We start from the raw sequence: 27,903 nt of genomic DNA, 5'->3' as shown, positions 1-27,903 counted from the left end.
AATCTGCTTAGGGTGTGTGAACCCCTGGGTGGTGGGGTGGTTTCATCCTGGTGCCTCTTGCAGATGCGGATCGGCTTCCTGAGACTGCAGGCCCTCTACCGATCCCGCAAGCTCCACAAGCAGTACCACATGGCTCGCCGGCGGATCATCGAGTTTCAGGCACGATGCCGAGGCTATCTGGTCCGTAGAGCTTTCCGCCACCGCCTCTGGGCTGTCCTCACCATCCAGGCATACGCCCGGGGCATGATCGCCCGAAGACTGTATAAACGCCTCCGGGGGGAGGTAAGCACCACGGAGGAGAGATCGGTCATGGGAAACAGAGGTGGGGAGAGGGGAAATAAACATGCTTCTGCATCACATGCTCATGGGGTTGGTTTTTAAAGAGCAAAAAAGAATTTAAAAAATAAGTAGATGCCTATTCAGAACGGCTCTTGTGTTTATTTCCCCAGTATCATCGACGCCTAGAAGCAGAGAAACTTCGGCTGGCAGAAGAGGAACGACTCCGAAAGGAGATGAGTGCCAAGAAAGCCAAAGAGGAAGCAGAAAAGAAGCACCAAGTACGTGGGGACTGATTTCTCTCTGGGGTTCTGTCTCTGTTTTCCAGGGACTAGTTTTGCTCCTTTGAGGGGGAATACCAAAAATATCTAAGGGATTTCTGCCCTGCTTGAGCGGTTTGTATTTAATTCACTAAAGTACTCTGTGCTCTAACAAGTTTGAAGCTGCTCCAGAATTTCTGATCTGCTGCACAAGAATGCCAGAGATTACAGTCATTATTCACTTGCTTTTGCTGTTGTGTAAAGGCTGAAGGGGGAACTGGGACAATCTGTGTGTGTGTGTGCACATACATGGTTGCTATATAAAAGAAAAAAATAAGGTCAATGAGAGTCTCTGTGCATGGACCAAACCCCCTAAACAGGAAGGAGAAAATGCTGTTGCTTTGTCCTTCTGCAGTTAGGAAACTGAGGCATGGACGTCACTGATTTGCTCCAAATCACAATATTGGCATAGTGCCCCAAGTACTCGGCAGTCTGCCTTTCAAAATCCAGGCCCTGCAGAATTTAGTGCCAGCTCTTTGGAGGGAGCAGTTCAGTCATTGTACTTGTCCTCTTGCAGGTTCGCCTGGCCCAGCTGGCACGGGAAGATGCAGAGAGAGAAGTAAAGGAGAAGGAGGAAGCACGCCGGAAGAAAGAGCTCTTAGAAAAAATGGAGAAAGCTCGCAATGAGCCAGTGAATGACTCGGACATGGTGGACAAAATGTTTGGATTCCTGGGGACAACCTCCTCCCTGCCTGGCCAGGAAGGACAGGCACCCAATGGCTTCGAGGTATTGGAGACATACACAAGCCTGGCTATTACATGAAAGGCTTTAGAGACACATTAATGAATCAGGGCAGAGTGGGGCAATCCAAAAGGGGGTCTCTGAAGGCTTCCTTCGAAAATAGGCCCTTTCACATGGCTCCAGAGGGTTTCCGTGCTGTGATTGGGGTCAGTCAGGCAGTCTGCAGGCTTTCTCTGGGGCTACCAAACGGAGGGGTGCAGTATTGCTATAAGATTACTGAGGATTTGTGGCCTTTGAGATCCTCCCCCTTGTGGTTCATCACAGCTCAAGGCATTTAGCTCTTGGACATCATTTCCCCGTGCTAGGAGTGGGGCCATGCTTGATGCTTCTCCTGTTGCTCTGGGGACATTCCTGGGCATAGGCGTGTCCTTCAGGACTTGGGCTTTGAATGGGCTCCAGAGTTATATTTCATGGTTTTCCTTCCAGCTGGCTTTTTCTTTTGGAATGGAAATCAGATGGGCAGAAAAGTCAGGCCCAAGGGGAAACGGTAGTTCAGTATCCAAAGCCATGATGAATGCCTGACATGTCCTTCCCCACCAGGATCTTGAGCGAGCTCAAAAGGAGCTGGAGGAAGAGGACCTTGATGCAGCACTGCCTCTCCCCGAGGAAGAGGAAGAAGACCTCTCAGAGTACAAATTTGCCAAGTTTGCCGCTACGTATTTCCAGGGCACGACAACACACACCTACATCCGCCGGCCTCTTAAGCAGCCTCTCTTGTACCATGAAGATGAAGGAGACCAGTTGGTGAGGCAGGGGATGAAAACATTCAAGCAGGGCAGGGTGGGTTGGAGCAAGCCTGGGGAACCCGTCAGCTAAGGGCACCAGCAGTTCCCCTTTGGGATACACAGTGCTCATGGTTGGGTGCAGACCACAGCCCTCATCTGCTGCACATGTGTCAGTAGACACTGTCCCACTAGCATGCTTCGAGCACTGACAAGACAACAAGCATTAGAGGGATGTAGTGGTGAGTCCATCACTCTACCTTGGTATTTGTGTTAAGACAATTAATGAAGAGCTCTGAGCTCAGGGCTTGGATGATGAAAATTGTGGAGCGAGTACCGCTTATAAAGCTGCTACTCAGCAGCTGGAAAAGTTGCTTCTTACCTTGTCCTACGCACCAGGACAGAGCTAGCAGAGAAGAAATGCTTGTCCTATAGCCAGCAGTACAAGAGCAGAGTTGTACTGAATCTGCATGGCTGTAATTAACATTACATTGGCCATGGCCTTGCCTTCACTGTGGTTCTCCATCCCCTCTGCAGTGGGTTAGGAGCTGCCAGTCACTGCTTCTCTACAAGGTTGGCATCTGCTGGCCAAGAAGCAAACCCCTTGTAGGGTGCACAGACACACTCACGATGGCATGAACACAGAGCCTGAATTTGTAGTCCCAGCCACCAGCCTACCCGGCTTGCTCAGATGGGATGTACGCTGCAGGCAAAACTGTTATGTGTGACACAGGGAAGTGTTTTATCTCCTGCAGATGTACAGGGAGACCACAGTGGTGATCCTGACGGATTCAGCGTGGCTTGACCACCTCCTACACTGCCCTGGTGTGAGCTGATGGAGTTTAACTTTCCTTTCAAATAGGCAGCACTTGCTGTATGGATCACTATCCTCCGTTTCATGGGAGACCTCCCTGAGCCAAAATATCATACAGCCATGAGTGATGGTGGCGAGAAGATACCAGTGATGACAAAAATCTATGAGACTCTTGGGAAGAAGACCTATAAGAAAGAACTGCAGGCTTTGCAGGGAGAAGGAGAGGTAACTGCTGCGGCTGTAAAAGAAACGCTGTTATTAGGAGTTAGATATTGAAATGTGCTGGAAAGAAATGACGTGGGGTTTGCTGCAGGCAATCAGTTTGTCGATTTTATTTGCAATTGTGCTATGAAGGGAGAATTGCCTGTGTGTCAGGTGTTGATCCTGTCCCTTCTTCTTCACAGGGATAACTGAATGTCCCCCAGCAATAAATCAAGGACAGCCCCCTGATATCTCTCATGGAGCTTTGATCTCTCTCCTTCTCATTGTGGGGAAGAAATATGTTGGGGGAGGGCAATGTCCTGCTGTCACTGGTCTCTCATTTGGGGATTTCTTTTTGATCTGCCTTGGGTCAGAGGACACTGAATTAAAAATATATCCTTGGAGCAGGCAGTAAAGAGTTACCAGGCGATTAAGCTGTGGAAATAAAAAAAAAAAAAAAAAACTATCCCTATTGCATCCTCAGTGCATTCTGGAATGTCACTGGAGGACTTTGTCTTAGGACCCTTCCCATATAAGATATTGTTCTGGATAAATCACTGTCCATAGCGCTGATGTGCTCTTGGCAATTGCTTTATTCAATAAGACAAGATATTACCAGGTATTGGGATTTTCTAGATGGCACTGTAGCATTTTCAAGAAGTTTTCTGTAGTTCATCTGGACAAGCCCCTGCGGCATTTGCAGATGTACATTAACAAATCTCCTAGTTTTTAGAGATGGTGATATCATTCAGCACTTTCAGTGAATTACCTGAGAAGAAGAGTAGCCTCATCTGGATTGTAAATCTGTAAAAATATACACCACGAATCACCCTTCATTCCTTCCTATCATTTCTTGCTTGTTTATTACAAAAAAAAAAAAAGCATATTTTGGCCAATTGAGACATCAATTGCCTCTTCTCCCAGGCAAATAGTGATAGGACAAGAGGACACAGCCTCAAGCTTCGCCAGGGGAGGTTCAGGTTGGACATTAGGAAGCATTTCTTCTCAGCAAGGGTCATTAGACATTGGAGGGGGCTGCCCAGGGAAGTGGTGGAGTCACCATCTCTGGAGGGGTTTAAGAAAAGACTGGCCATGGCACTTAGTGCCATGGTCTAGTTGACATGGTGGTGTCAGGGCAATGGTTGGACTCGATGATCCCAGAGGTCTCTTCCAACCTGATTGATTCTGTGATTCTGTGATTCTGTGATCAGTTAGTACAGAAAAGAAGGAAAATTTGAGCTGTCATTTTTGTCTGTGGTTACATCTGCTCTGCAGAGTGCACAACAGTGCAGAGAGATGTCTGAGCTGACCCTGAGTATGACGATATGCAAATCCAGGTTTACAGTACAACTTGGCCTTATAATGGATGTAAAACATCACAGCTGTAGGACTCAAAGTATTGATCTGGTGTAAAATCACTCTTTTCAAAGCTGTTTAAATGGGGAGAGGGGTCAAAAAGTGAAGTGATTATCCATTCTATTTTAATCCAACAGCTGGAATAAAGTTGGTATAAAAGCAGAAAGCCGACAGTATTTGATGATATGTAGTCAGTGCCTGGGTCTGTCCCACATCAAATTTATTCTTCTGGGAAATCTGATAGAGCACAGAGCTGGTTAATGGCGATGAAACCGCAATGGGCAACTACCTGTCCATGAATCCCTGGCTGGATGACTTCCAGCTCATAAACCTGCCATGCAAATGGCTCATCTCAGAGAGCAGTCTGGCTCATCTTATTTGTGGTGTAGGAACAAGCTTGAATGGCACACAGCAGAACTGGGCAGACCCAGGCTGACTAGGAGTCAGCCATATATTCAATATAACTTTTTTCAGACTTTCCCAATATGTAATTTTGATCTGAGGGAGGCTCATTGATTATTGAGTATCTACAAAATTCAGAGCCAGACCTGGGTTATCGGGGGCATGGGAATATGGGTCCACACTTCTGGTTCCCACCAGCCTCTGCAATATCTCACTCTGTGCCCAGGATTAATGGTCTTTTGCAGGAGACCAGGGGAGGCAGGGAGAGCAGGTACTCAGCAGGGCTCTGTGTCTCACCGCATATTCCTCCACGCCTCTTGCTTTTCAGAGTACTCACATTGATGGGCACAAGAAGAACAGTGTGCGGCACAAACTGGTCTCCTTAACACTCAAGAAGAAATCCAAACTGACGGAGGAGGTGAGAGGAGACGCTTGGCCGCCTGGCAGCACAAGTGCCGTTGGATTGTCTGCAGCCCTCTCTGACTCTCTTCTGCTTTTCCCTAGACAACATAGAACCAGCCCTCCTCTGGGTTTGGCGCTACCTGTCTCTCTGCCTGAAAGATTTAAGGAGTGTTTAAGGGGAAAGGTTGGCTTCCCGTGTCTCCTTGAGTCATTCTGCACCTCGCGCCGGCCTCCCCTTGGCTCCCGTTCTCCATCCATCCAGTACCTTCCCTCCCCTCTCTCACAGCCCTCCATCCAGCTGCTGATACCTCCCACCACTCTGTGATGGTCTGAATGTTATCCCCGCTTTTAGTTTCCTGCTCTCCACCATGGCGTAGGTAGCAGAGGTGGGGTCTCCAAATGCACTCACCCATCCTCTGCTCCTCTCCAGTGCCAGGGGCAAAACTCCCCATGGGAGCAGTTAGCCAAGCTGAGAGCTTTCGAAAATCCCATCTCAAAAGAGAGAGGAGCAATAAATTTGTTGGGTGGGGGGGATGAAAGCAATGCAAAGACATGGATTCAGTCTTCTTTTACACATTGCCTTGTCCACTTCCAGAGCAGGCACCATCTCACCTGGCTGTAGCTGCTTGAGAGCGTGAAGATTGTTCTCTGAGATAGTCACCCTCTTTTTCTTTAGGGTCAGTGTGGAGAAATAGGACCCAAGCCAGCTTACCCTAATTCTAGAGTGAACACATTCTAGAAATGCCTGTCTTTCTCCAGTGGCTCTAAATGGAGACTGGGTTGACTAGCTGAGATAGAGAGCTGGTAGGCAGATGAATGCCATCCCTGTTTTCATGAACAGAACCATGCTTATGTGCTTTTGGTTGCATCATTAGCATGGGGAGCAGATCCATTTTGTCAGTGTTTTAATGATTTTTTTAATATGACTGAGTTAAAGGGATAGGTCCTCCTTGGCAATAAGCTGGGGTTATTCCAAAGATCCTTGGTGGCCCTCTCCCAGCTGCAGGTCCTTCTCAGAGCTGGGATGCAAGGGTGCCACTGTAGGAAACCTGGGCAAAGACCAAGCAAACAAGAGCGTGACTAGACAGGACCATTTTCAGCTTCACCCATATGTAATTAAAGTCAACAAACAAACCCTCCCATCGCTGATAAAGTGCTAGATTGAAGAACTTCTTAGACCCCTCCTTGCTGGTGGAAGAGTCCTCCTGGGGGAGCACCACACATTTGGGATGGGGGTGGGGGGGACATAGTAACTGGCTGTACTGAAAGAGAGCAATGTGTCTGGTTGGCAGGTGACAAAGAGACTTCACGATGGTGAGTCCACGCTCCAAGGTAATAGCATGCTCGAAGACCGACCCACCTCCAACCTGGAGAAGCTCCATTTCATTATTGGTAATGGCATCCTCAGGCCAGCCTTAAGGTTAGGAATCAAGACAAAGGCATGAACATGCCATTCTTTTCATTCCTTCTTCCTTGAGCTATTCTTGAGCTATTCAAATGATTTTTCTACTGTGTGCATCTTTACAAAGCTCTCATTGTATCATTTTTCTGGTTGTGTTCTATAACATGGGCTGGGTCATGTTCCTTACTGTTCCATATCAGGCCTGATGGAAGGACCGTGCAGAGGGACTCAAACACTTCTGAAAGTGCTAGTGGCTACTGGATTGCTTTTTTAATGCTCACTCTTGTTGTTCACTACCCTTTGTTTTCTATTTGACCATTTGTTTGTGTGAATATTTTTAATGGTATACTAATGAAAAACTCAAACTCATTTCAGTTGCGAAATTAAGCATTCAAAAATTGGAAAGTGCCAAATTAAGGCCATCTGTACATCTTTGATTTAGCCCATTTATGTGTGTGTGTTATAACACAGTCCTTGTTTACATAGTCTCACGCTCTTTTCACTCACACCTATCTGCTCACTCCAGGAACAGGGTGGGCATCCTCATCTGAAGACCAGCTTTTCTAATTTTCACTTTACCCTCCCAGTTCACCATGAAACCCTTAGCCTTCCTTCTCTGCGTAAAGTCTGCTCTGAAGGCAGACCTTGCAGTGTCCCCATGGGCTTTCCCATGGGGTTTGTCAGTGTAACAGGCTGGCTAACGTTTTTGTTGCCTCCCATGTAGATAAGTAAGTACTGTTATCCCTCATTTTGCGTGTAGAGAACTAAGGTTAAAGTCAAAAGTGGACATTAAATCCCAGATTGAGATACCTGTCAATGTACGTGCCTGTTTGGACATAAGAGCTGGACAAACCCTGACCTCCGCTGGAGCTGATAGTTCCCAACACTTCCACAAAGCAAATTTAGGTGTCTCAAGAGGAACAGCCAGCAAATGAAGACCACCAGCTGATGGCCCTCTGTGAAAGTTAGTTTAGGAGATTCTCTTGGTATCATTGTGAAATCTTTGTGAGAAACCAGAGTAGACTTCATCATCTAGAGGTGACATTCAGCTCCTTGAACCTCGAGACTCCCCTTTATTTCCCTCTTTCTCCAAGCAGTGCCAGTCAGCTGTGGGAAACCTCAGCTGAAGCATAGGGAAGACCCAGCGGGCATTACGGGACTGGTGATGAATGGCATTTTAGAGACAGTGCAACAATCAGGGTGACCATCATTAGGACAGTTAAATTAATATCCTTGCGATTCTAAAATGAACTTTTAACTATAAATCACATGCAGACAGGGTCTGGCTTTATCTCTGTTTATGTTGAAAAACACCAACTTGTTAACTCTATTTTTTTTTAATTCTTATTGCAGGGATGAAATCTATTGTCAAATCTGCAAGCAGCTGACCCAAAACCCGTCCAAAAGCAGCCATGCCAGGGGCTGGATCCTGATGTCCCTCTGCGTGGGATGTTTTGCTCCTTCTGAGAAGTTTGTGAAGGTAAATTGTAGATGATATTTGTCTCATGAATTATCTAGCAATACATTTTCTCTTCCATCCATGGGTCCAGCTTTTCTCTTGGGTTTCACAGTAGAGGGAATCCTGGTCTTTGTCTTTGCCAGGAATGAAAATGACATAAAGTTCCTAAGTGTGTGTGATCCCAAGTTCAATGTCTAAAGTGGATCAGACGAATCACTCCTGAGAAGTGACTCTCTCTTTCCTGTGACTCTAAAGGGGGTGTAGACAACCACTTCAGATGATGTCTCCTGCACTGTGGATGTGTGAAGATGTGATTAAGTGACTTCTGGCAGGAAAGTTGATTGTGGGATGCTTCAAGAGCAATTTGCACACCCAGAACAGCCCACATTTCTCCCCTGTTTCTCACATGCAAAGGTCTATGCCTTCATTCAACCATCTACTGGCTTTGACAGTATGACCTCAGGCATGTACTCTAACAAAATTGGCAAGGAGTAGCACTGCACAGCTAATTATAAATATAACTTAATATAAAAATTTGCATATAGAAAAGGAAGGATTTAATTTAATGAAGTATGTTTGCATAGTTGCTCTCTGCATGCTACCACTTGCCCCATTGTGTGTCATACTCTAAACAGCCACATGAGAGATGACATGTAATGTATCTTCAGAAGCACTGTGGATCAGCAGGACTGAAGTCAGTGGGAGATGCTAAGTGGCTGGCACTTTTGAAAATCAGGGTGTTCTTACGGTTTTTCTTTTTTGCTGGGCAAAGTTTTGCTGCCTAGATTTGAACAGTCTGCCTTCCAAATGAGTTACACACATAGAATCTGACTAACACCCACTGGACTGCTCAAGTTAATCCCATGCCTGAGTTTGGCTGGCTCAGGCCAAAGGCCTCAGCACTGTGTCTTTGCTTTGCCATGATGTAAGACCTCCTTTGTCCCTCTCAGATCTTTGAATGTTGGAGCCTGGACCTGCTCCCAAGCCTGCTGGAGATAAATTTAATTTTTAATTCCATTTAATTTCTATACATATCAGATCAGGTACTGAGTCCTAAGCATTGAAAGAGCTCAAGCCAAGAATAGAAATCCCTCCTCCATACCCAGGCCTTGCCAATATGAAATCTAATAAAGCAGATAAATCATTGGCAAAGTGGCAGAAAATTAAATTATGTCTGGAAATGAGATCTGAGAAAGTATGCCATAGGAGGTTGTGTGGGTTTAAATCTTTAATAGCAGAATATTATTTTAGGTGAGTGAAGCACTTCTCAGAAATCATTTATGGGCAGCTCTGGACACTCAGACATAGAATCACAGAATAGTTTGGGTTGGAAGAGACCTTTAAAGGTCATCTAGTCCAAACCCCCCTGCAATGAGCAGGGACATCTTCCATTAGGTCAGGTTGCTCAAAGCCCCATCCAACCTGGCCTCGAATGTTTCCAGGGATGGGGCATCTACCACCCTTCTGGGAAACCTGTGCCAGTGTTTCACATGTGCCTCTGCCCAAAGTTATGGTCCATGCTGAAATATGTGGCAATATTCCCAACAGCTTCAGATAGGTTTTATACTAATTCTGCCCTTACTCATCACCCTTTTGCACCTTGGGCTGTTGGAGATGAGAGGCAGCCTGTGATGACTGAAGCTCCTTGAGTACAAGTGCAAACAACACTTGAAGCAGCCTACACTACTGTTACCTTTCAGGGCCCCAGTCTTGCAAACAGCAACACACAGACAGTGACTTGGGCAATGTCCCAGAGCTCCTCTGAAGCCACTGTAGTTATCCATGGGGACATCATTGACACCTTCCAGCTTAAAATGTTATGTTTTGAGAAAGCATTCTCATCACGAAATGTTAACTCTGCCCCTGAACCATGTACGTTCCCATCCAGACTCACTTTTTTTTTTTTGTGAAAAGCAGAGAAATATTCAAAATTTATTGAAGTTCAGTGAACTCTTTTGTTTTGAAGCTACATTAGCCCAGGCCACCTTGTCCAGTCTGTTCTGGGTTGGGAGACAAACACCATGTCAGTGCCAGACCTAACTCTCAGACTCCTAATCTATTAGTACCATGTTTTCAGGAGTTAGTAGTCAGCCAAAATCTGATTTACTATGAGTTCACTGACTACTGCTTTAACCGTGCAATAGCCACCGTTGAGTGTATGATAGCCACACCTTAGCTATCAGCCAGATAGTTAGATGACGTTTTGCTAACCTCACATCTTTTTCAGTTGATGCCCTCACTTCTCATTTAGCAGTAATTATCCTCCATTTTAATAGAAGGAAAAGCATATAAGGGTAAATATCTCTGAGCATTTCTTTCCTATACTCTTCCATGCAGTGAATGTTGTATCAGACTCCTGGTTGCTTTTCTCCTGAAACCTCTAGGCTCTAACGTTAATAGCAACAATATTATGGAAAAAAAGATGAGGAATTTCAGGAAATTGTTGTTCCTGGCAGTTGTTCCACAGCCTTCAAAAGTGTCAGTTAGAACTGAGCATTTTGAGAAGGATTTAGCTAATAATGAGGCAGTCTTTGATATGTTTTCCTGCTCCCAAATATGAAGGTCACGCTTTGGATCCTATTAGACACCTTTATCGCATCATATGCTAAGCGTGGGTCAAGACACATTAGGACTCCTGTTCTTTGTACCTTTCTTTCAACTAGTCATGTACTTTGCTGAGAAAGCTCAGTCACAAGGAAGGAGAAATACAAAAAGTATGTAATTACATAGTTCATTATTAACAGCATAATTAAAACTACACTTTTACACAGCATCAGCTGCTTGCAGTCATTTGCAGCAGCTCCCATACATGTAACTTGGCTGTATTACCTACTTATTTCAGAGTATCTCTATAAGTTACGATTGACAGAGATATCTGTCTCTCTACCTGTGTTATTTATGGACTGACAGTGTTACAGAGCAGTCTGTGTTACTGAAGGAACAGCTGTGTGTTATTATGCAGAGAACTCTTTATCTATATATGAAGTCACTCTAAAAAATATAATTTACAGAACTATAAGTCTTAGGTACCTTTTTGGCCAAGGTATTTGTGTAATATTGTTAAATGTATTATCTTTCGTATTGTGAAAATCATTGGATTTCATTTTCTCTACAATAATGTGGTTGTATTTTTAACATACAGTTAAGTGCTTCAAATTCTGATTTAGGATCTTCTAAAATGCAATTTAAAATCTGACTAAAGAAACATCTGTTTAATGTAATTGTGAAAGATCTTTTGTGCTGGCAGCTAAGTGTTCTGAGAGACATTTGCTTATAGTTCTGGATCGTTACTTATAGATCTTTTTCATTCACTGTCATCTCTTTGGCAACACTCAATAACATTTTATAATACATCTTTAAAATACAGAGATACAGGGAGGTTGTAGTGGAGTGGGAGTCGGTCTCTTCTCCCAGGCAACTAGCGATAGGACAAGAGGACACAGCCTCAAGCTTCGCCAGGGGAGGTTCAGGTTGGACATTAGGAAGCATTTCTTCTCAGCAAGGGTCATTAGGCATTGGAAGGGGCTGCCCAGGGAGGTGGTGGAGTCACCATCTCTGGATGTGTTTAAGAAAAGACTAGACATGGCACTTAGTGCCATGGTCTAGTTGACATGGTGGTGTCAGGGCAATGGTTGGACTCGATGATCCCAGAGGTCTCTTCCAACCTGATTGATTCTGTGATTCTTTGTGATTCTGTGAGATAGAAATCAGTGGCAGCAATAGCAGGAACAGAAAAACTGCTGCACTGGCTTCCATCAAAGGTCTGTCTAGGCTGGTATCTACCTCCACCAAGGCCAGAAGCGCACAGTATAAGAACAAGGCAAGAGTGGAGACTGTCCTACTCTCTCTCAGCTTCCAGCAATGTGATGTAAGAGCATCCTGAGCCTGAGCGGTATCACTGCCATTAGTCCCAGAGGGCTTTTCTCCAACAAAACATTGCTTTTTAACCTTTGCAAATGCTTGGCCTCTAGAGGCGATGGTCTAACCAATGTGTTTGCTGCTGTCAACAGTATTTAAGGAACTTTATCAACGGAGGCCCCCCGGGTTATGCTCCCTATTGCGAAGAGAGGCTGAGGAGGACGTTTGCCAATGGGACAAGGACGCAGCCACCCAGCTGGCTGGAGCTGCAGGTACGAGCCCCTCCATCCCCTCCCCAGGCAGCTGGGGCTCAGGGTTTGAGCCTTTCACTATCCCAGGAACCACATCTCTGGCAGGACAGAAAGTAATGTGACAAAATGCCTATTTTTCTCAAGAATCTTCACGTATTTTCAAGATACTGAATTTCCCATGCATCCTGGCTTTGCTCCAGAGTATGTTGAAGATCAGTCCCTTTGGCTACATCCATACTTGTAAATTATATGTGCTCGAGAGTGCTCTCGGGCATTGAGGCCAGCTGGCATGGAGCAAGCTCCTATGTATGCTAGGAAGCTGTCTTCCAGATGAAGGTGGCTGCAGGCAAACTGACTACAGAGGATGGTCCCTGGGACTTGTTCGGGGATAGCCATAGCTGGAACAAGCAGTGCAATAATTGCTCATTTTCTATGCTGGTTTACTAGTATAGACAGCTGTGTTCCAGTGCCCAGGAGCATTCCCAGGCATGCTTGGATTTACTGGATTAGGCACTTTGATGACTGAATGTATGAAATAAAAAATGTGGGACTTCCAAGTGCTTCCATTGGCTGACCGTACATTATCCTGTTGAGAAGTATGTTGTGGTAGTATTGAAAAGCAGCCAGAGGGATTGGAAATTAGAAAATGGTAACCACAGTTGAGTGGAAGAGTATGTAGGTAAGTAGTCTCGATGGGATTGAAATACACATGCCTTTATAAAGTTTGACTTTAATCCATTAGGCAACCAAATCCAAGAAACCAATCATGCTGCCTGTCACATTTATGGATGGGACAACAAAAACACTGTTGACTGACTCTGCAACAACTGCTAAAGAGCTCTGTAATTCTTTGGCCGACAAAATCAGCCTGAAGGATCGATTTGGCTTTTCGCTTTACATTGCGCTTTTTGACAAGGTATGTCTTAAATTATGTTCCTGACTAACCCTATAAAAGGAGGGTTCTCCTTACCATCACATATCTTCCAGAGGTCAGAAGCACCCTGTGCTCTGAGCAAATGGCCAGTCTTGAGGTCAGGAAGGCATATTTCTACAGCGTGAGTGCCAGCATGATTTTCACAATAAGAGCAGCCAAACACTGGAGCGGGTTTGTAGATACATTATGAAATCTCCCTCCTTGGAGATATTCAGAATTTAACAGGGGAAGGCATGGAGCAACCTGATCAAAAATGGACCTGCTGACCGGTGAGCTGGACCAGAAACCTCCAGAAATGCCTTTCCATCTACATCATGCTGTGATGCGATGCTCTTACTCTCTGTCAAGCTACTTTGAGGTGAATTTCCTGTAAAATGAACAGCCTGGATTTTTATGCAAGGGAGCAACTACATTTAATTAGAAAGCTAATTGTTGAAATTAAGCTTCCAAAATGAGGTAAATTCTGAACTGCCATACCTGCATTGGCATTTAACCTGATTTATTTAACCTAAAAACATATCTTTTTCAGAAATTCCATAAAAATAAAGGTGAGCATAAATGAGAAGGGAAAACAGACCTAGGGTAAAACTTCATTAGGTGAGAAAAAAGCTGCAAACAGAATTATTCCAACAGCTGCTGTGTAAGAGGATGAAGAACATTCTCACCTCCAGATGTGGCCACCTCTGGTTGTGGGTGGAGAAGAAAGTGGTTTATACTCCATTGACTTGGTCTTTTTTGAGGAGATATTCATCCAGGGATGTTCAGTCTGAGGAGATACAGTGCTTTAGGGCTTCATGCCAGACCACAGTGAGAAGACAGAGGTGATAACTCTTCTGTAACAGGATAGGCATTTTTATTCTGGATTTGTCTGATGCTTAGCATGGTTGGATCCAAGTCCATGACTTTGAAACAGGGCGTTTTAAAGCACAGTATGAATAAATAATACTTTATAATGGGACCATTAGTTTTCCTAATTCACACTGATGCTCTCCTTTCATTCTGGATGGGAAATTGTGGCTCAAAACAGAATGAATCACTCGGCTGTGCTGTAGACCTATTCAGTCTTGGCTGGCTAGTAGAGATAGATACTTTGATTTATTTTTATTAGAAAAGGAGTCTGGGTGAGTGACTCAGAGATACATATCTCTACCTAGAGAGGTCAGCATTTAGTCAGGTGAATGCCACATTTGCCTCTGCCCTGACTAGGTCTCCTCACTGGGAAGCGGCAATGACCACGTGATGGATGCTGTGTCTCAGTGCGAGCAATACGCCAAAGAGCAGGGAGCGCAGGAGCGCAACGCGCCGTGGAGGCTTTTCTTCAGAAAGGAGATCTTCACTCCTTGGCACAGCCCAAGTGAGGACAACGTGGCCACCAATCTCATTTACCAACAGATCGTGCGAGGAGTGAAGTTTGGGGAGTACCGGTGTGACAAGGTATGTGACCTCAGCAGCTACTGGTCTGGTCCAACATGTATCCTCGACACAGTGAAATAGGTTTCACCAAAGGGGTTGAGAAATCTTCCTCCCTGAACACCTGCTAGCTTGGGGATTATGGTATTCACTCGGGAAACAGTAGCTACAGGAATCAGATCCTTTTGGCTGTGGAGAGACCAGATGCTCCCATGTGCTGCATGAGCACTCTCTCGGTGAATTTTGGATGGGAGAGTGAACGGCCACTTCATCCATCAGCCTCAGTTTGGAAGGTAGTCTGTAACCAGATCACCAGATCAGGGGTACGCAGAAGGATTCTGTTTGGTAAATCCTGCTAATCCTTAGACATGAGAGATGCTTCTCAGGATACCCAGATTCTGCCATGCAATACAAACCCAATAATGCTGCCATATGCTGAAGGGACATTGGCAGCAGAAACCTATGCCTCTAGAGTCTCCAGGAACTTACAGAATTATTCCAGTGTCACTGAAATGAGCATCTCAAGAGACAACAAAATCTCTGACAATGTCCATCACTTTTGTTTTGCTTGTGTTTAAAATCATCTAGGTGTCAAATTAAAGTTACTTCTCTTCCCCAACACCTAATCATTCTCCTGTGGTCCAGTAGGGTCCAGTCACCTTGGGAACTAAATCATCTTTTCCCATCTATATTGCATTAACTGCAGCTCTTTTATCCTATCAGAAGTCCTGCCCTTTCTTCCTCCCCTTCTCTTGCTCCTGGTCTCCTTGTGCTATTATAATCTCAGTAGCTCTATTATTTCACTCCAAAGTGCTTGGAATGTAGCTGCACCGAAGGACATCTTACAGTTCTGCATTGTGCACAGGTGCTTCAGTTGCTTGGCTTCTCAAGTATATGAAATGATGGATACAGGTGGTGTTCAATCATTAAACTCTGTCTGCCATAGCGAAATCCCCCACTGCTGACTGCAGGCATCAGAAGCAGACTGAACTGCAAAGGAAAGACCGGAGAAACACGTTTTTACAGTTGGACTTGATGATCTTAAAGGTCTTTCCCAACCTAAATGATTCTATGTTCACACACAGTACAGGGTTGCATGATGCTGGTCACTGAACATGTTAAGTCTTAATCATAGCATTTAGTGGTCAACCTCCTGAACTTTAGATGTGCAAAAAGCACTGGTGAAGTTCTGCTGAAAGGAAGCATCCCCACACCAATCTGAAGCAATAGTACATCCAGCCTCCAGAAAGAGCTCCTTGAGTGAAGGAGGATGGATGCTGAGGTGATGGCCTGGTAACAGCACTAACTTGACTTGTTTGGCTCCCACAGGAAGAAGATCTGGCAGAACTGGCTTCCCAGCAGTACTATGTGGACTATGGGTCAGAGATGGTCCTGGAAAGGCTGCTAAATCTAATTCCATCCTACATCCCGGACAGAGAGATCACAGCTTCGAAAACAGTGGAAAAATGGGCTCAGCTCATTATAGCTGCACATAAAAAGGTGGGGACAGTAGATCACCTGGCAAGTACCAAGGCATGCTTCAGTAGCTTTCTGTGCCTTTTAAACACACATCAGACATCATAGCTCAGCTCTTAGCCTGGCCTGAAGCTAAATCAAAGAGAAAGCACAGGTTTTGTAGTAGCCATATTCAGCTTTACCACTGGTTTTGAGGCAAGTTCTGACAGAAGAAGACAACTTGCAGAGATTCACTGTGAGAAGCAAAATGCCATCTCTGGGGTTTCGGTCCTGGTACACACGACTGTGGTGTTATTCGTTGTATTACAGTGGCGGTTCATGTCTCCAGGCAATGTCAGGACCTTATAGTGCCAGGCATTGTAAAAGACTTCCCTGATTTCCACAAGAACGTTTGTGACATCCTCCCACAGCGACACCTTCCATAACTCATTACCCAGAACTCATGACCAGTCATGAGGGTTGGTCATCCAGGCATGAGAATTGGCATTCATTTAACAGCAGGACCCAGCTTCAGACTAAGACCCTTAAAATGTAAGCATCTCCATGTGTGTAGGAGTCTCACCTCCCATTACTGTCAATGGACACCCAGGGTTGCAATTCAGTTGGATCTTGCAGGTCTTCCATCAGCCTGCCAGCTATATACAGAAGTCTTAGGTACCTGAGGATATCTTAAATGAAGCTAGAGGCCTCTGCTTAAGGGCTATTTAGTGCCTCCAGCTAAAGGACTGTCAAGCTGAAAGGTACACATCTACTTAGCTTAGGGAAACCCAAAGTCAGCCAGGATTAATCCCACCCAGACTGGTCGCTCTAGATGTTTGCACAGCCTTTTCAGAGTTGAACTATTCCCTGAAGTGGGAACCAAAATTTTTCCAGGACTTTGTCCAACTTATCACATGTTCTTGTAGGACTTTGGCCCTTAGCCTTGTTGAGACCTAAATTAATATTAGTTCCAAGATCCTCAGGTGACATGAATTGGTTTTGTTTGCTCTCTTCCTGGCTATAACTGGGTTTGTGCTTCATGTCGGTTGTAATTTGCTTTGTCTGTAGGGAATTTATACTCAGAAGAGGACAGACCCCAAAAAAGTCAAGGAAGAGGTAGTGGATTTTGCACGTTTCAAGTGGCCTTTGCTGTTTTCTCGGTTTTACGAAGCCTTCAAATTCTCAGGTGAGTCAGTAGAGCCCATCCCCAGAGCACAGGATGCTCCAAAGCAAAAGGAAGGAGAGATAGGGACTCCACAGACAAGAAGACCTAATGGACCATCTAGCTGGTCTTTTTTAGATACGTTGGTTTTTGGTGCAACCTGTTTAGCAATGGCTCAAGCTATGAGTCTGCCACGATTTCTCTTATCAAAAATAACACTGTTTTTTTTATCATTGCATCCTCTTTTGAAATTTTCTGTATCCTAAGACCCTCATGAATGAATTGTATGTCTTGTCTTCAACCCAGGGCCAAGCCTGCCTAAAAATGATGTGATTGTAGCTGTCAACTGGACAGGGGTGTACTTTGTGGATGAACAGGAGCAGGTTCTCTTAGAGCTTTCTTTCCCAGAGATCACGGCTGTGTCAAGCAGCAGGTAAGAAGGAATAGACTTAGCTGGTGATCTCACCCTAAACCAGTCTTTTTCCAGGCCTTGCTTCTTGATGCCATTAACTCTCCTGTTTATGTCTCCTGTAAAAATATATCCCAGAGGGGGAAAGCTGCAAGGGCAGAGTTTCACCTTGGCCACCATTAAAGGTGATGAATACACTTTCACCTCCAACAATGCAGAGGATATCAGGGACCTGGTGGTGACCTTCCTTGAAGGGCTAAGAAAAAGATCCAAGTATGTGGTCACTCTCCAAGACAACCCAAACCCTGGTGAGTAAAGGGCGCAGCCAAGTGGTAAACATATAGATAGATTAATTACTCCCAAGGGATTTGGGGGGGAAAAAAAAAAGAAACTAATGGTTGTTTTTCTTGCAGTGGGAGAAGAATCCGGGTTCCTCAGCTTCCTCAAAGGAGACCTCATAGTTCTGGACCAAGACACAGGAGAAAATGTGATGAACTCAGGGTGGGCTAATGGGTTCAATGAACGGACCAAACAGAGAGGGGATTTCCCAACCGATTCCGTCTATGTGTTGCCTACAGTCACCATGCCTCCTCTGGAGATCGTGGTAAGCTGTCTTACAAAATGGCACAACTTGATACAAAGCCTGAGGAGGTCAAAGCCTTCCTGAAGAGCTTAGATTTGGCCAGAGTCTCCCTGACGATAAGGTGGAAACCAAAGTGGCAGAGAGACGTGACAAGTTGCCCAAAGCAGAAGTGATCTCAGCCTTTCATCTGGTATTGTCACTTTGAACACCACAAGCTTGTGACTTGGAATATCAATGCATCCTGCTACATCCCTCCAGTTGGCCTGATTACTTGAAGGTGTATTTGGGGTTGGAGAGAAGTGCTACATTCATTTATGGAGCTGTAGGATCCAAAGCACATTATCTTTGTCAGGAAATGATCCACACTATGGAAACATTTGTTATTCCTTGCATTAATGACTGAGAATAGCACAGAGAAATGACAATTTCAGAGTTCTTACTGACCGTTAACAGGAATTAATGGGTTATATTTATTCACTCACTGTTCTTCTAATTTTTTATCTGCTTCCTCTCTCTGAATACATCAGATATATATTATATCAAATATACCAGGTGACAGAGACGTTTTCATCCCACAGGCACTGGTCACGATGACCCCTGACCAACGACAAGATGTTATCAGAACTGCTCAGCTGGCAATTTCAGAGAGTGAAGAGAGAGTAAAGCCATACACCTTGGAGGAATTTTCCTATGATTATTTTAGGTGATTTTTTAAACCATCCTCAAAAATTATAGGAATAGGAATTCACCTCCAGGTAGCTTGGGACTCAGGAAATTTTTGGCTACTGGAAAAGGCTCTTGTGTGACTTTGTACAACTGCAGCCTCCAGTTTAGGTCATGGCATTTGAGCTGTAGGTTTTCCATAGACAAGGTTTTATGAAGGATTTCTTCAGATTGGCTCAGCACAGGTGTAACCGTGTGAAATTTAGTATTATGTAGGAGGCTGTACTTAGTGGTGTGATATACCTCTCCTGTGAGCCCATACACAGCCTCAGACTGTATAGACAGCAGTTGAATTAGGTGTGGGCATTTTCATCTCAGCTCCAAAGATTTAAGTGTGCACCACTGCTGAATGCAGCTGACCAGACTGATCCCAAAACTCTCAATCCTGTTCAGATGGGCTGGCAATCCAAACAGGCAGACCAGATCCTCTGGGATGTCTTCACCCTGGTAGGCTTGTTCTGCTAGGCAATATCTTTCAGTGTTGCTTCCCTGACCATCCATTGCCATCATCCTTCCTCTTGTGGTTAGAAGATTTTTGGGATATGGAAAGTTCTTTTGGTGTCGGTACTTGGACAGGGTCTTTAAGGGACTTTTCTGAGCCCTAGAAAGTACAAATGGTTACCTTTGGGCAGAACTGCAGCTGGATGCTTCCTAAACTGCAAAGTCCCATTTGGTGTAAGAGTTCATTAGCCAGGTGCTGTGAGCAACCTTCCCAGGTGAAACATTGGCTGCAAGCTATCCCTTTAATCTCTGTAACACCTCCACCTTTCCTCTTGCTTTGCCTTTGCCACCAGGCCACCTCCCAAGCACACCCTGAGCCGGGTCATGATCACCAAGAGCCGCGGGAAGGACAAGCTGTGGTGTTACACCCGTGAGCCCATTAAGCAGCCATTGCTGAAGAAGATCCTGGGCAGCGAGGAGCTGTCCCAAGAAGCCTGCATGGCCTTCATTGATATCCTTCCACTGCCTAGGGGAGCCTTTGGGCAACAGGTCTGACAGACAAAGGGCTGAGTAGGTTCTTTAAGGCCCCAAGTAAAGCCCATGGAAAAGTTTGTGGTTCCTCTTAAGGGCTTTGGGACCATGTCACAGGCTTGGAGATGGGTCTGATCCTGAAATCTGAAATCAAGCATCCTTGAGCTCTGAGGGGTGTCTACTGCTCAATAAATGAGGGCCAGGGAACAAGTTATTGAGTCCTGCTGGTCCACACTGCTTAGTGGTTAACTCACTGGTTCTGTTCTGGCTTTCTTCAGCCTTGTCTCTTGAAAATGCTTCTGCTGTGGAAGGCTGTAATCCTAATCAATGTGGTTGCAAACCAGTCCACATGGCCTTGGGGACAGGGTTTGATACATGAATATCCTTTGCTTGGCAGAATGTACACAGCATGGGAGAGACGAATGCAGACATAGACCCAATCTGTTGAAGTAGCCTTTATTTTTTGGTGGGGCTTTGCTCTAGGATCCAAACTTCATGGTTTCAACATTTCTGTTGGTATAAGCCTGTTACTGATTAATGTTACACTATTGCTTCTACTGCTGGTTTCCTCCTACTAGCAAATAATAACAGGAGGAGGAATTAAAAGAACTGGCAAAAAATAAGAGGATATTTGCAAATTTATCCTTTTCTTCTTGCTGTGTCCTATATGTTAATTCAGAAAACTGTGGACTCTTCTCATGCAGGATAGTTGCAATATAGCATGATGGTGAAGGTCGTTATCCAGTTTATGTTGCTGCAGCTCCATTGGTGTTTGACGCTAGCTGAAAATCTGGTCTTTTACAGTGGTACCTGTAGGTGTGATCAGGTAACACATGATCACATGCAGCTTTCTTAAGTCTGTATATCCTGACCCCAAAACAATCCTTTCAGCCTGAGGTGATGCATGATAAAGGGAGAGAGCTTGCTGGACATCTCCTAAAGCATTTTAAAGCCTTTACCATACACTGTGCCCCTGCCACCAAATTGCAGCCACTTCTGTAGTCATGTGTAAGATGTCTTTAATCACATCATCAACAGAAGGGCTTCCCCAGACATCCCCGTTAGCTGATCCTTGACTCCTACCTCCCACCAGTGTTGAAGTACATGGGTGACTACCCATCCAAAAGGACCCGCTCAGTTAATGAGCTGACAGACCAAATATTTGAAGGTGCCTTGAAAGCTGAACCCCTGAAGGATGAAATCTACTGCCAGACCCTCAAGCAGCTCACAGACAACCACATCAAGTAAGAGCTGTTCGTTCCCCTTGGCCCAAATGCGCTAGCCTATGTTGGACAAAGAAGATCTGAAGTGTCTGTGACACGAGTGATTTCTTTTCTCCGGGGTCTCTCCTTGTGTAGGTACAGTGAAGAGAAAGGCTGGGAGCTGTTGTGGTTGTGTACAGGCCTTTTCCCTCCAAGTAACATCCTCCTGCCCCATGTCCAGAGGTTCCTGCAGTCCCGGAAACATCACCCCTTGGCAGCAGACTGCGTCCAGAGACTCCAGAAAGCCATGAGGTACGGCACCAAAAGACCTCCCAGTTCTGACCGTGCCACAGCATCCAAATATGTGTGAGAAAATACGAGTAGGAGATATTTTAGTGGCTGGGGAGACAGTGAAAGCTCACAGCCTGTCTCTGTGTTTGACCAAGGTGAACAAAAGGGACATTGGGTGGAAGATGTCGCTGATAAACTGTGTGTGGGAAAATAGAGATTAAGTCCACTTTGTCCAGGTCCACTTAAGTCACCTGCAACCTAAGCAAAAACACATTCCCCATTACAATTTTTCCTTCTTTTTAGGAGGGAAAAAACCTAATATTAAGAAAGTAGTTGGAGTTACTCAAAAAAAGAATATGTATTAAAATGGGAGATTTAAACAAAGGATTCTTGCTTTGATGCTGTGGCACTTGCAACTTCCTGTTTTGCAGGAATGGATCCAGGAAGTATCCGCCCCATCTGGTAGAGGTGGAAGCCATTCAACACAAAACCACCCAAATTTTCCACAAGGTTTATTTCCCTGATGACACCGATGAGGTAAACGGGGGAGAAGGAAATTCTTCTTTTCTGTCAGGATGGCTGTCAATTTTCTTAATAAAATCTCAGAGAGGCTAATATTGGTTCTGATTCAGAAAAAACTCAGCCTTTGCAGAAGACTCTGGACCAGAGCAGTGTAAGGAGCTAACACAAGTTAACACAAGCGTGCATGCGTGGTCAGAAGCTTAAATTCCTTAAACTGCTACAGACTGAATCATGTCCCTACTCACTGCAGGGTAATTGGACCAGATGTCCTTTAAAGGTCCCTTCCAACCCAAACTATTCTATGGTTCTTTGATTCTGTAAGTGGGCAGAGCAAAATTGAGGCAATGTAAATGCTGAGCACAGCTCAAAAGGCAAAACCGGGACTGGGACCTGCATGCAGGTGGGACAGTCCTTTAGATATCCCATCCACAAGTAAAGCAGGAGTCATCTCCCCTCTCTTCAGCTATCTAGAAATCAGGCATTTGGTCAAAGCCAGGTATCTGACCTCCTCATCATCAGTGGAGAGACAGTTGGGACAAATTAGCCTGGAGGCATCTCTCTCTCTCTCTCTACCCCCCCTGCTAGACAAATATCTCTGAGACCTAACTGTTAGATCATAAAAAATCTCATGTTGCCTGGGGAGCCCTGGATAAGCCAACACTAGATATAGGTAGACCATCACGAAGCACAACGGTACAGCAGTAGCATGGCTGAGCTTCTGCAACTGTCCCCATGCCCAGAGCCACAATCCACAATGTCACGGATTTCGTTGGTGGTGGGCACCTAAATCCCTTTGTGCAACTGAGCCTAGAGTTCCTCAAAGAGAGCATAAAGTGGAAATTAACCTTGAGGTAGCAGTGGTGAGGATCTTCCTTTCTTTGTAGGCATTTGAGGTGGAGTCCAGCACAAAAGCCAAGGACTTCTGCCAGAACATCTCTAACAGGCTGCTCCTAAAGTCCTCTGAGGGCTTCAGCCTCTTCGTCAAAATCTCTGACAAGGTGAGTGACTCACCCACAAGCTGGGATAGCCCTGAGGCACTTAGGGTGACCCACCTGCCAGTGGGTACACACTGGTGGAGACAGCTATCTGCACCCTCACAGGTGCGATGCATTTCCCACTTGGAATTAAATCTCATAAGGGACATCAAGGACAACAAGAAGGGCTTCTTCAAGTACATCAGCAGCAAAAGGAAGACTAGGGAAAATGTGGGCCTGCTGCTGAATGAGGAGGGTGCCCTGGTGACGGAAGGTACAGAGAAGACGGAGATACTGAATGCCTTCTTTGCCTCAGTCTTTACAGCTAAGGCTGTCGCTCAGGAATCCCAGACCCTGGAGGTACAAGAGAAAGTCAGGAGAAAGGAAAACTTTCCCTTGGTCAGGGAGGATCAAGTTAGAGATCATTTAGACAAACCGGACACCCACAAATCTATGGGCCCCAATGGGATGCACACATGAGTGCTGAGGGAGCTGGCAGATGTTATTGCCAAGCCACTCTCCATCAACTTTGAAAGGTCATGGAGAACAGGAGAGCTGCCTGAGGACTGGAGGAAGGCCAATGTCACTCCAGTGTTCAAAAAGGGCAAGAAGGAGGACCCAGGCAAATACAAGCCGGTCAGCCTCACCTCCATCCCTGGAAAGGTGATGGAAGAGCTCATCCTGGATGCCATCTGGATGCATGTGGAGGAAAAGGAGGTTATCAGGAGCAGTCAGCATGGATTCACCAAGGGGAAATCATGCTTGACTAAACTGATGGCCTTCTATGAGGACATGACCAGCGGGGTAGATGAGGGGAGAGCAGTGGATGTCATCTACCTTGACTCCAGCAAGGCTTTTGACGCTGTCTCCCACAACATTCACAAAGGGAAGCTCAGGAAGTGTGGCTTAGATGAGTGGACAGTGAGGTGGATTGAGAACTGGCTGAATGGCAGAGCTCAGACGGTTGTGGTCAGCAGTGCTGAGTCTAGTTGGAGGTCTGTAGCTAGTGGTGTTCCCCAGGAGTCAGTACTGGGTCCAGTCCTGTTTAACTTATTCATCAATGATTTGGATGAAGGGGCTGAGTGTACCATCAGCAAATTTGCTGATGACACAAAACTGGGAGGGGTGGCCGATACACCAGAAGGCCGTGCTGCCATTCAGTGAGACCTGGACAGGCTGGAGAGCTGGGCGGAGAGGAACCTCATGAAGTTCAACAACGGCAAGTGTAGGGTCTTGCACCTTGGGAAGAATAACCCCATGCACCGGTACAGGTTGGGGGTTGATCTGCTGGAAAGCAGCTCTGCAGAGAAGGACCTGGGAGTTCTGGTGGACAAGTTCACCATGAGCCAACAATGTGTCTTTGTGGCCAAGAAGGCCAATGGTGTCCTGGGGTGCATGAGGAAGAGTGTGGCCAGCAGGTCAAGGGAGGTTCTCCTCCCCCTCTACACTGTCCTAGTTAGGTCACACCTGGAGTAACTGTGTGCAGTTCTGGGCCCCCCAGTTCAAGAAAGACAAGGAACTACTGGAGAGAGTCCATCGGAGGGGTACGGAGATGATCAGAGGGCTGGAGCGTCTCTTACAAGGAGAGGCTGAGGGAGATGGGTCTGTTTAGCCTGGAGCAGAGCAGACTGAGGGAGGATGTTATCAATGCTTACAAATACCTTAGAGGTAGTTGTCAAGAGGATGGGGCCAGACTCTTCTCAGTGGTGCCCAGTGACAAGACAAGGGGCAATGGGCACAAACAGAAACATGGGAAGTTCCATCTGAATATGAGGAAAAACTTCTTTCCTGTGAGGGTGCCAGAGCACTGGCACAGGCTACCCAGGGAGGGGGGGAGTCTCCTTCTCTGGAGATATTCAAAACCTGCCTGGACACGACCCTGTGCAACGTGCTCTGGGTGACCCTGCTTTGGCACGGGTTGGACTGGATGATCTCCAGAGGTACCTTCCAACCCCAACCAGTCTGTGATTCTCTGTAAGCAGTGTGGTGTTTCTCAGTCAGATCCAGCCTGCTACAGGTGAGATTTGCAGTCCCAGACTTACAGCAATCATCCCAAAGGGCTTAAAACACAGACAGGCAAAGCTCTTCTAGCCTGTTGCTGAGTCAGGTTTATAAGAAAGGACTAAGTAAGAAAAACGTGCAGCTTAGAGCTGCCTCAGGCAACTGGGAGAAATCTGTGGAGATAGTAATCATGAAGGGAAACTGATTGCTCTGGTGAAACAGGAAGCTGCAATAATGACTAATGAATGAAATTAGAGACAGAGCCTGCAGCAAGGTACTCTCAACAGCTTTCTCACATCAGCAGTTTGTAACACATCAGTGTAACCAGGACAAAGCAGTGAACAACAACTACAGGAGATGGACGCACTAGAACAGGTTGCCCAGAGAAGCTGTAGCTGCCCCCTCCCTGGCAGTGTTCAAGGCCAGGTTGGATGGGGCTTGGAGCAACCTGGTCTAGTGGAAGGTGTCCCTGCCCATGTCAGGGGGGTTGGAACTAGGTGATCTTTAAGGTCCCTTCCAACCCAAACCATTCTATGATTCTATGGGGCAATGGCCAACCCTGCCTGTGGCCTCTTGCCACTTGATCAGCCTTTGTAAGCATGTGCTGTGTCCCCCAGGTCATCAGTGTTCCTGAGGGAGATTTCTTCTTTGACTTTGTGAGACACCTGACGGACTGGATAAAGAAAGCAAGACCAGCAAAAGACGGTAACAGTGACTTTTCTCCATTGTGGGTCACACAGAGCCCTCCTAGAGCCCTCCAGCCATTTCAAACAAAACTGACCAGACAATCTGCCACATCTGTTGGACCACACTGCTGTGGTTGTGCTGTCTGCACCAGCCCTAGGGACATCATCTGGGAGATGATCTGCCCAGGAGCAGCGTGGGTAGACCTGGCCCATATGAAGAGCACTTGCTGGTGGGCAGTTCTCCAGGGCCTGCCCGTGGGAAGATTGCAGTGGTGGGATTCATCTCATCTTGCTGCCCATATCTGCTGTCTGCAGCTGTCTACAACTGCCTGAAAGGAGGGTGTAGTGAGGAGGGTGTTAGTCTCTTCTCCCAGGTAACAAGTGATAGGATGAGAGGAAACAGCCTCAAGTTTCACCAGGAGAGGTTTAGATTGGATATCAGGGAAAATTTCTTCATGGAAAGGGTTGTCAAGCATTGGAACAGGCTGCCCAGGGCAGTGGTGGAGTCACCATCCCTGGAGGGATTTAAAAGACGAGTAGATGTGGTGCTGAGGGACATGGTTTAGTGGTGCGCGTGGCAGTGTTAGGTTAGCGGTTGAACTCAATGATCTTAAAGGTCCTTTCCAACCAAAATGATTCTGTGATTCTGTGAATGTATTAGTAGCTGCAAGACACAGGTGCCTCCAGGGTGCAATTCCTCTGTCCTACATTAGACATGAGCACTATCATCAAAGTACATCCATGCAAATGAATCCAGGCACTCTTTCCATTTTATTAAAGCTTTGCAAGGGAAAGATGTGGCTTTCTCTGCAAGATCTCGGTGGAGCGCTTGCCACTGCCCCTGTCTCTGCAGGTTGTGACAGCACATGAGCACCTCTGGCTTGTGGGGACAGTGACTGATTGCTAGCTGGTGCTCACAGCATTGCTTTTACATATCCCCTCCCTGCTTCCTTTGCACAGGTATAGTGCCTTCCCTCACCTACCAAGTGTTCTTCATGAAGAAGCTGTGGACCAACACAATGCCTGGAAAGGACTCGATGGCAGACTCAATCTTCCACTATTACCAGGTACTCTGGGACCCTGCAATAACAGTGTCGACTTGGGAGGAATTAGAATGGGTTACCAAGACTTTGTCCATCTGGAGATGGATGAAGTCTTGCATTAAATAAAAAGTTCTGCTTTAAGTAGAGCGCTACAAAGAGCGCTGTTGGGTTGCATGGCAAGGAGCAGCCTTCATGCACTTTAGGGCAATCAGCTCAGCTGGGATTTGGACCAGTTGTTCTTGAGTGAGCAGCAAGAAACTTGAGAGGCTGAATTCAGAAGCATCCTGAGGGTTTTCAGCCACCTCCATTCATGGAGATGAGCTGTGATGGTCCCAGCAGACAGGTAAGAAGTTACAGCTCTTGTTTCTTCTGGGGTGGAAGAGACCCCTTCATGTCCCAAAGCTCGCTCTCATGCACACATACACTCCCTGTGTTCTTGCCTGGGTAAAGTGGTTATCCCAGTATGACTGTACCCCTTAATGCTTGAGTTAGTCACTTGACATATTTTCAGACACTTTTGGTAATGAGAGAATAGATTTTTAAAATTGCAAAACAAAAGCAGAAAACCCATTCAATTCCAAGTGGCCATTACTAGGGGTAGATTTCCTGGGATGAGGGAGGGTGAACAAGACTGTAGGTTCACACACTTGATAGCTAACACAGGGACCTCCCTGTTCCACATGACAGGAAACTGTTTTAAACCAGAGAGGATCTTTAAACATCTAGTGTGGTCTCAACTGAGCAGCTGCCTCTCCATCACATTCAGCACAACTGCTACGAGTGTTAACCAGGGAACAGCCTCTTAACCAGGGGCTGGAGACCTTCACAAACCCCATTTAACATCTGAGGAGGAAAGTCAGTGGTCATCCTCTCTATCGTTGAATCATTCTTTCCTCCATGCAGGAGTTACCAAAGTACCTGCGCGGCTACCACAAGTGCACACGGGAAGAGGTCCTGCAGCTGGCGGCTCTCATCTACCGGGTGAAGTTTGAGGATGACAAGTCCTATTTCCCCAGCATCCCCAAGCTCCTGAAGGAGCTGGTGCCTCAGGACCTTGTCCGGCAGCTCTCTCCAGATGACTGGAAAAGGGTAAAAACAGCAGCTTGAGTTATATATCAGGCCTGGCTGGGGGAAGCCCAGCCTCTCCAGTGACTTGTCTGACATTCAACATCAAAGTGGGGCTGCCAGAATGAGTGACCCATGGTCCCTCTTGAGTCTTAGCAGAGCTGCAGCCTCCCCAACATCACCAAGAGGAGGAATTGTACACACGTGTTCATACACACATGCCTTGCAGTGGGTTTTGTTTGGGCTGCACGTGGCTGTGGCTGTAG

The 27,903-nt window shown here is 46.0% G+C and overlaps 2 protein-coding genes across 3 annotated transcripts in view; one reads left to right on the top strand and one right to left on the bottom strand.

The window, feature by feature from the left end:
• The window catches only part of CLNS1A (chloride nucleotide-sensitive channel 1A), a 368,760-nt gene that overhangs the window by 120,830 nt on the left and 220,027 nt on the right, over positions 1 to 27,903 (bottom strand). The gene's annotated exons all lie outside the window — the stretch shown is intronic.
• MYO7A (myosin VIIA) overlaps positions 1 to 27,903 on the top strand; it is a 67,148-nt gene that overhangs the window by 35,721 nt on the left and 3,524 nt on the right. For both annotated transcript variants that reach the window (XM_068418131.1, XM_068418124.1), the window contains exons 19-43: positions 64 to 282; positions 450 to 557; positions 1,114 to 1,323; positions 1,879 to 2,082; positions 2,923 to 3,099; positions 5,162 to 5,251; positions 6,528 to 6,655; positions 7,991 to 8,117; positions 12,107 to 12,226; positions 12,948 to 13,121; positions 14,346 to 14,573; positions 15,879 to 16,049; positions 17,073 to 17,190; positions 17,473 to 17,599; positions 17,714 to 17,883; positions 17,989 to 18,179; positions 18,737 to 18,861; positions 19,676 to 19,833; positions 20,944 to 21,097; positions 21,212 to 21,367; positions 21,778 to 21,883; positions 22,753 to 22,866; positions 25,461 to 25,548; positions 26,490 to 26,596; positions 27,476 to 27,661. In XM_068418131.1, coding sequence (XP_068274232.1) covers positions 64 to 282; positions 450 to 557; positions 1,114 to 1,323; positions 1,879 to 2,082; positions 2,923 to 3,099; positions 5,162 to 5,251; positions 6,528 to 6,655; positions 7,991 to 8,117; positions 12,107 to 12,226; positions 12,948 to 13,121; positions 14,346 to 14,573; positions 15,879 to 16,049; positions 17,073 to 17,190; positions 17,473 to 17,599; positions 17,714 to 17,883; positions 17,989 to 18,179; positions 18,737 to 18,861; positions 19,676 to 19,833; positions 20,944 to 21,097; positions 21,212 to 21,367; positions 21,778 to 21,883; positions 22,753 to 22,866; positions 25,461 to 25,548; positions 26,490 to 26,596; positions 27,476 to 27,661 — 3,756 coding nt within the window. The remainder of the gene's footprint in view (positions 1 to 63; positions 283 to 449; positions 558 to 1,113; positions 1,324 to 1,878; positions 2,083 to 2,922; positions 3,100 to 5,161; positions 5,252 to 6,527; positions 6,656 to 7,990; positions 8,118 to 12,106; positions 12,227 to 12,947; positions 13,122 to 14,345; positions 14,574 to 15,878; positions 16,050 to 17,072; positions 17,191 to 17,472; positions 17,600 to 17,713; positions 17,884 to 17,988; positions 18,180 to 18,736; positions 18,862 to 19,675; positions 19,834 to 20,943; positions 21,098 to 21,211; positions 21,368 to 21,777; positions 21,884 to 22,752; positions 22,867 to 25,460; positions 25,549 to 26,489; positions 26,597 to 27,475; positions 27,662 to 27,903) is intronic.

Source organism: Nyctibius grandis, chromosome 2, assembly GCF_013368605.1.
Source record: "Nyctibius grandis isolate bNycGra1 chromosome 2, bNycGra1.pri, whole genome shotgun sequence".
NCBI lineage: Eukaryota > Metazoa > Chordata > Aves > Nyctibiiformes > Nyctibiidae > Nyctibius > Nyctibius grandis.
This window is presented reverse-complemented; position numbering and strand designations above follow the sequence as displayed.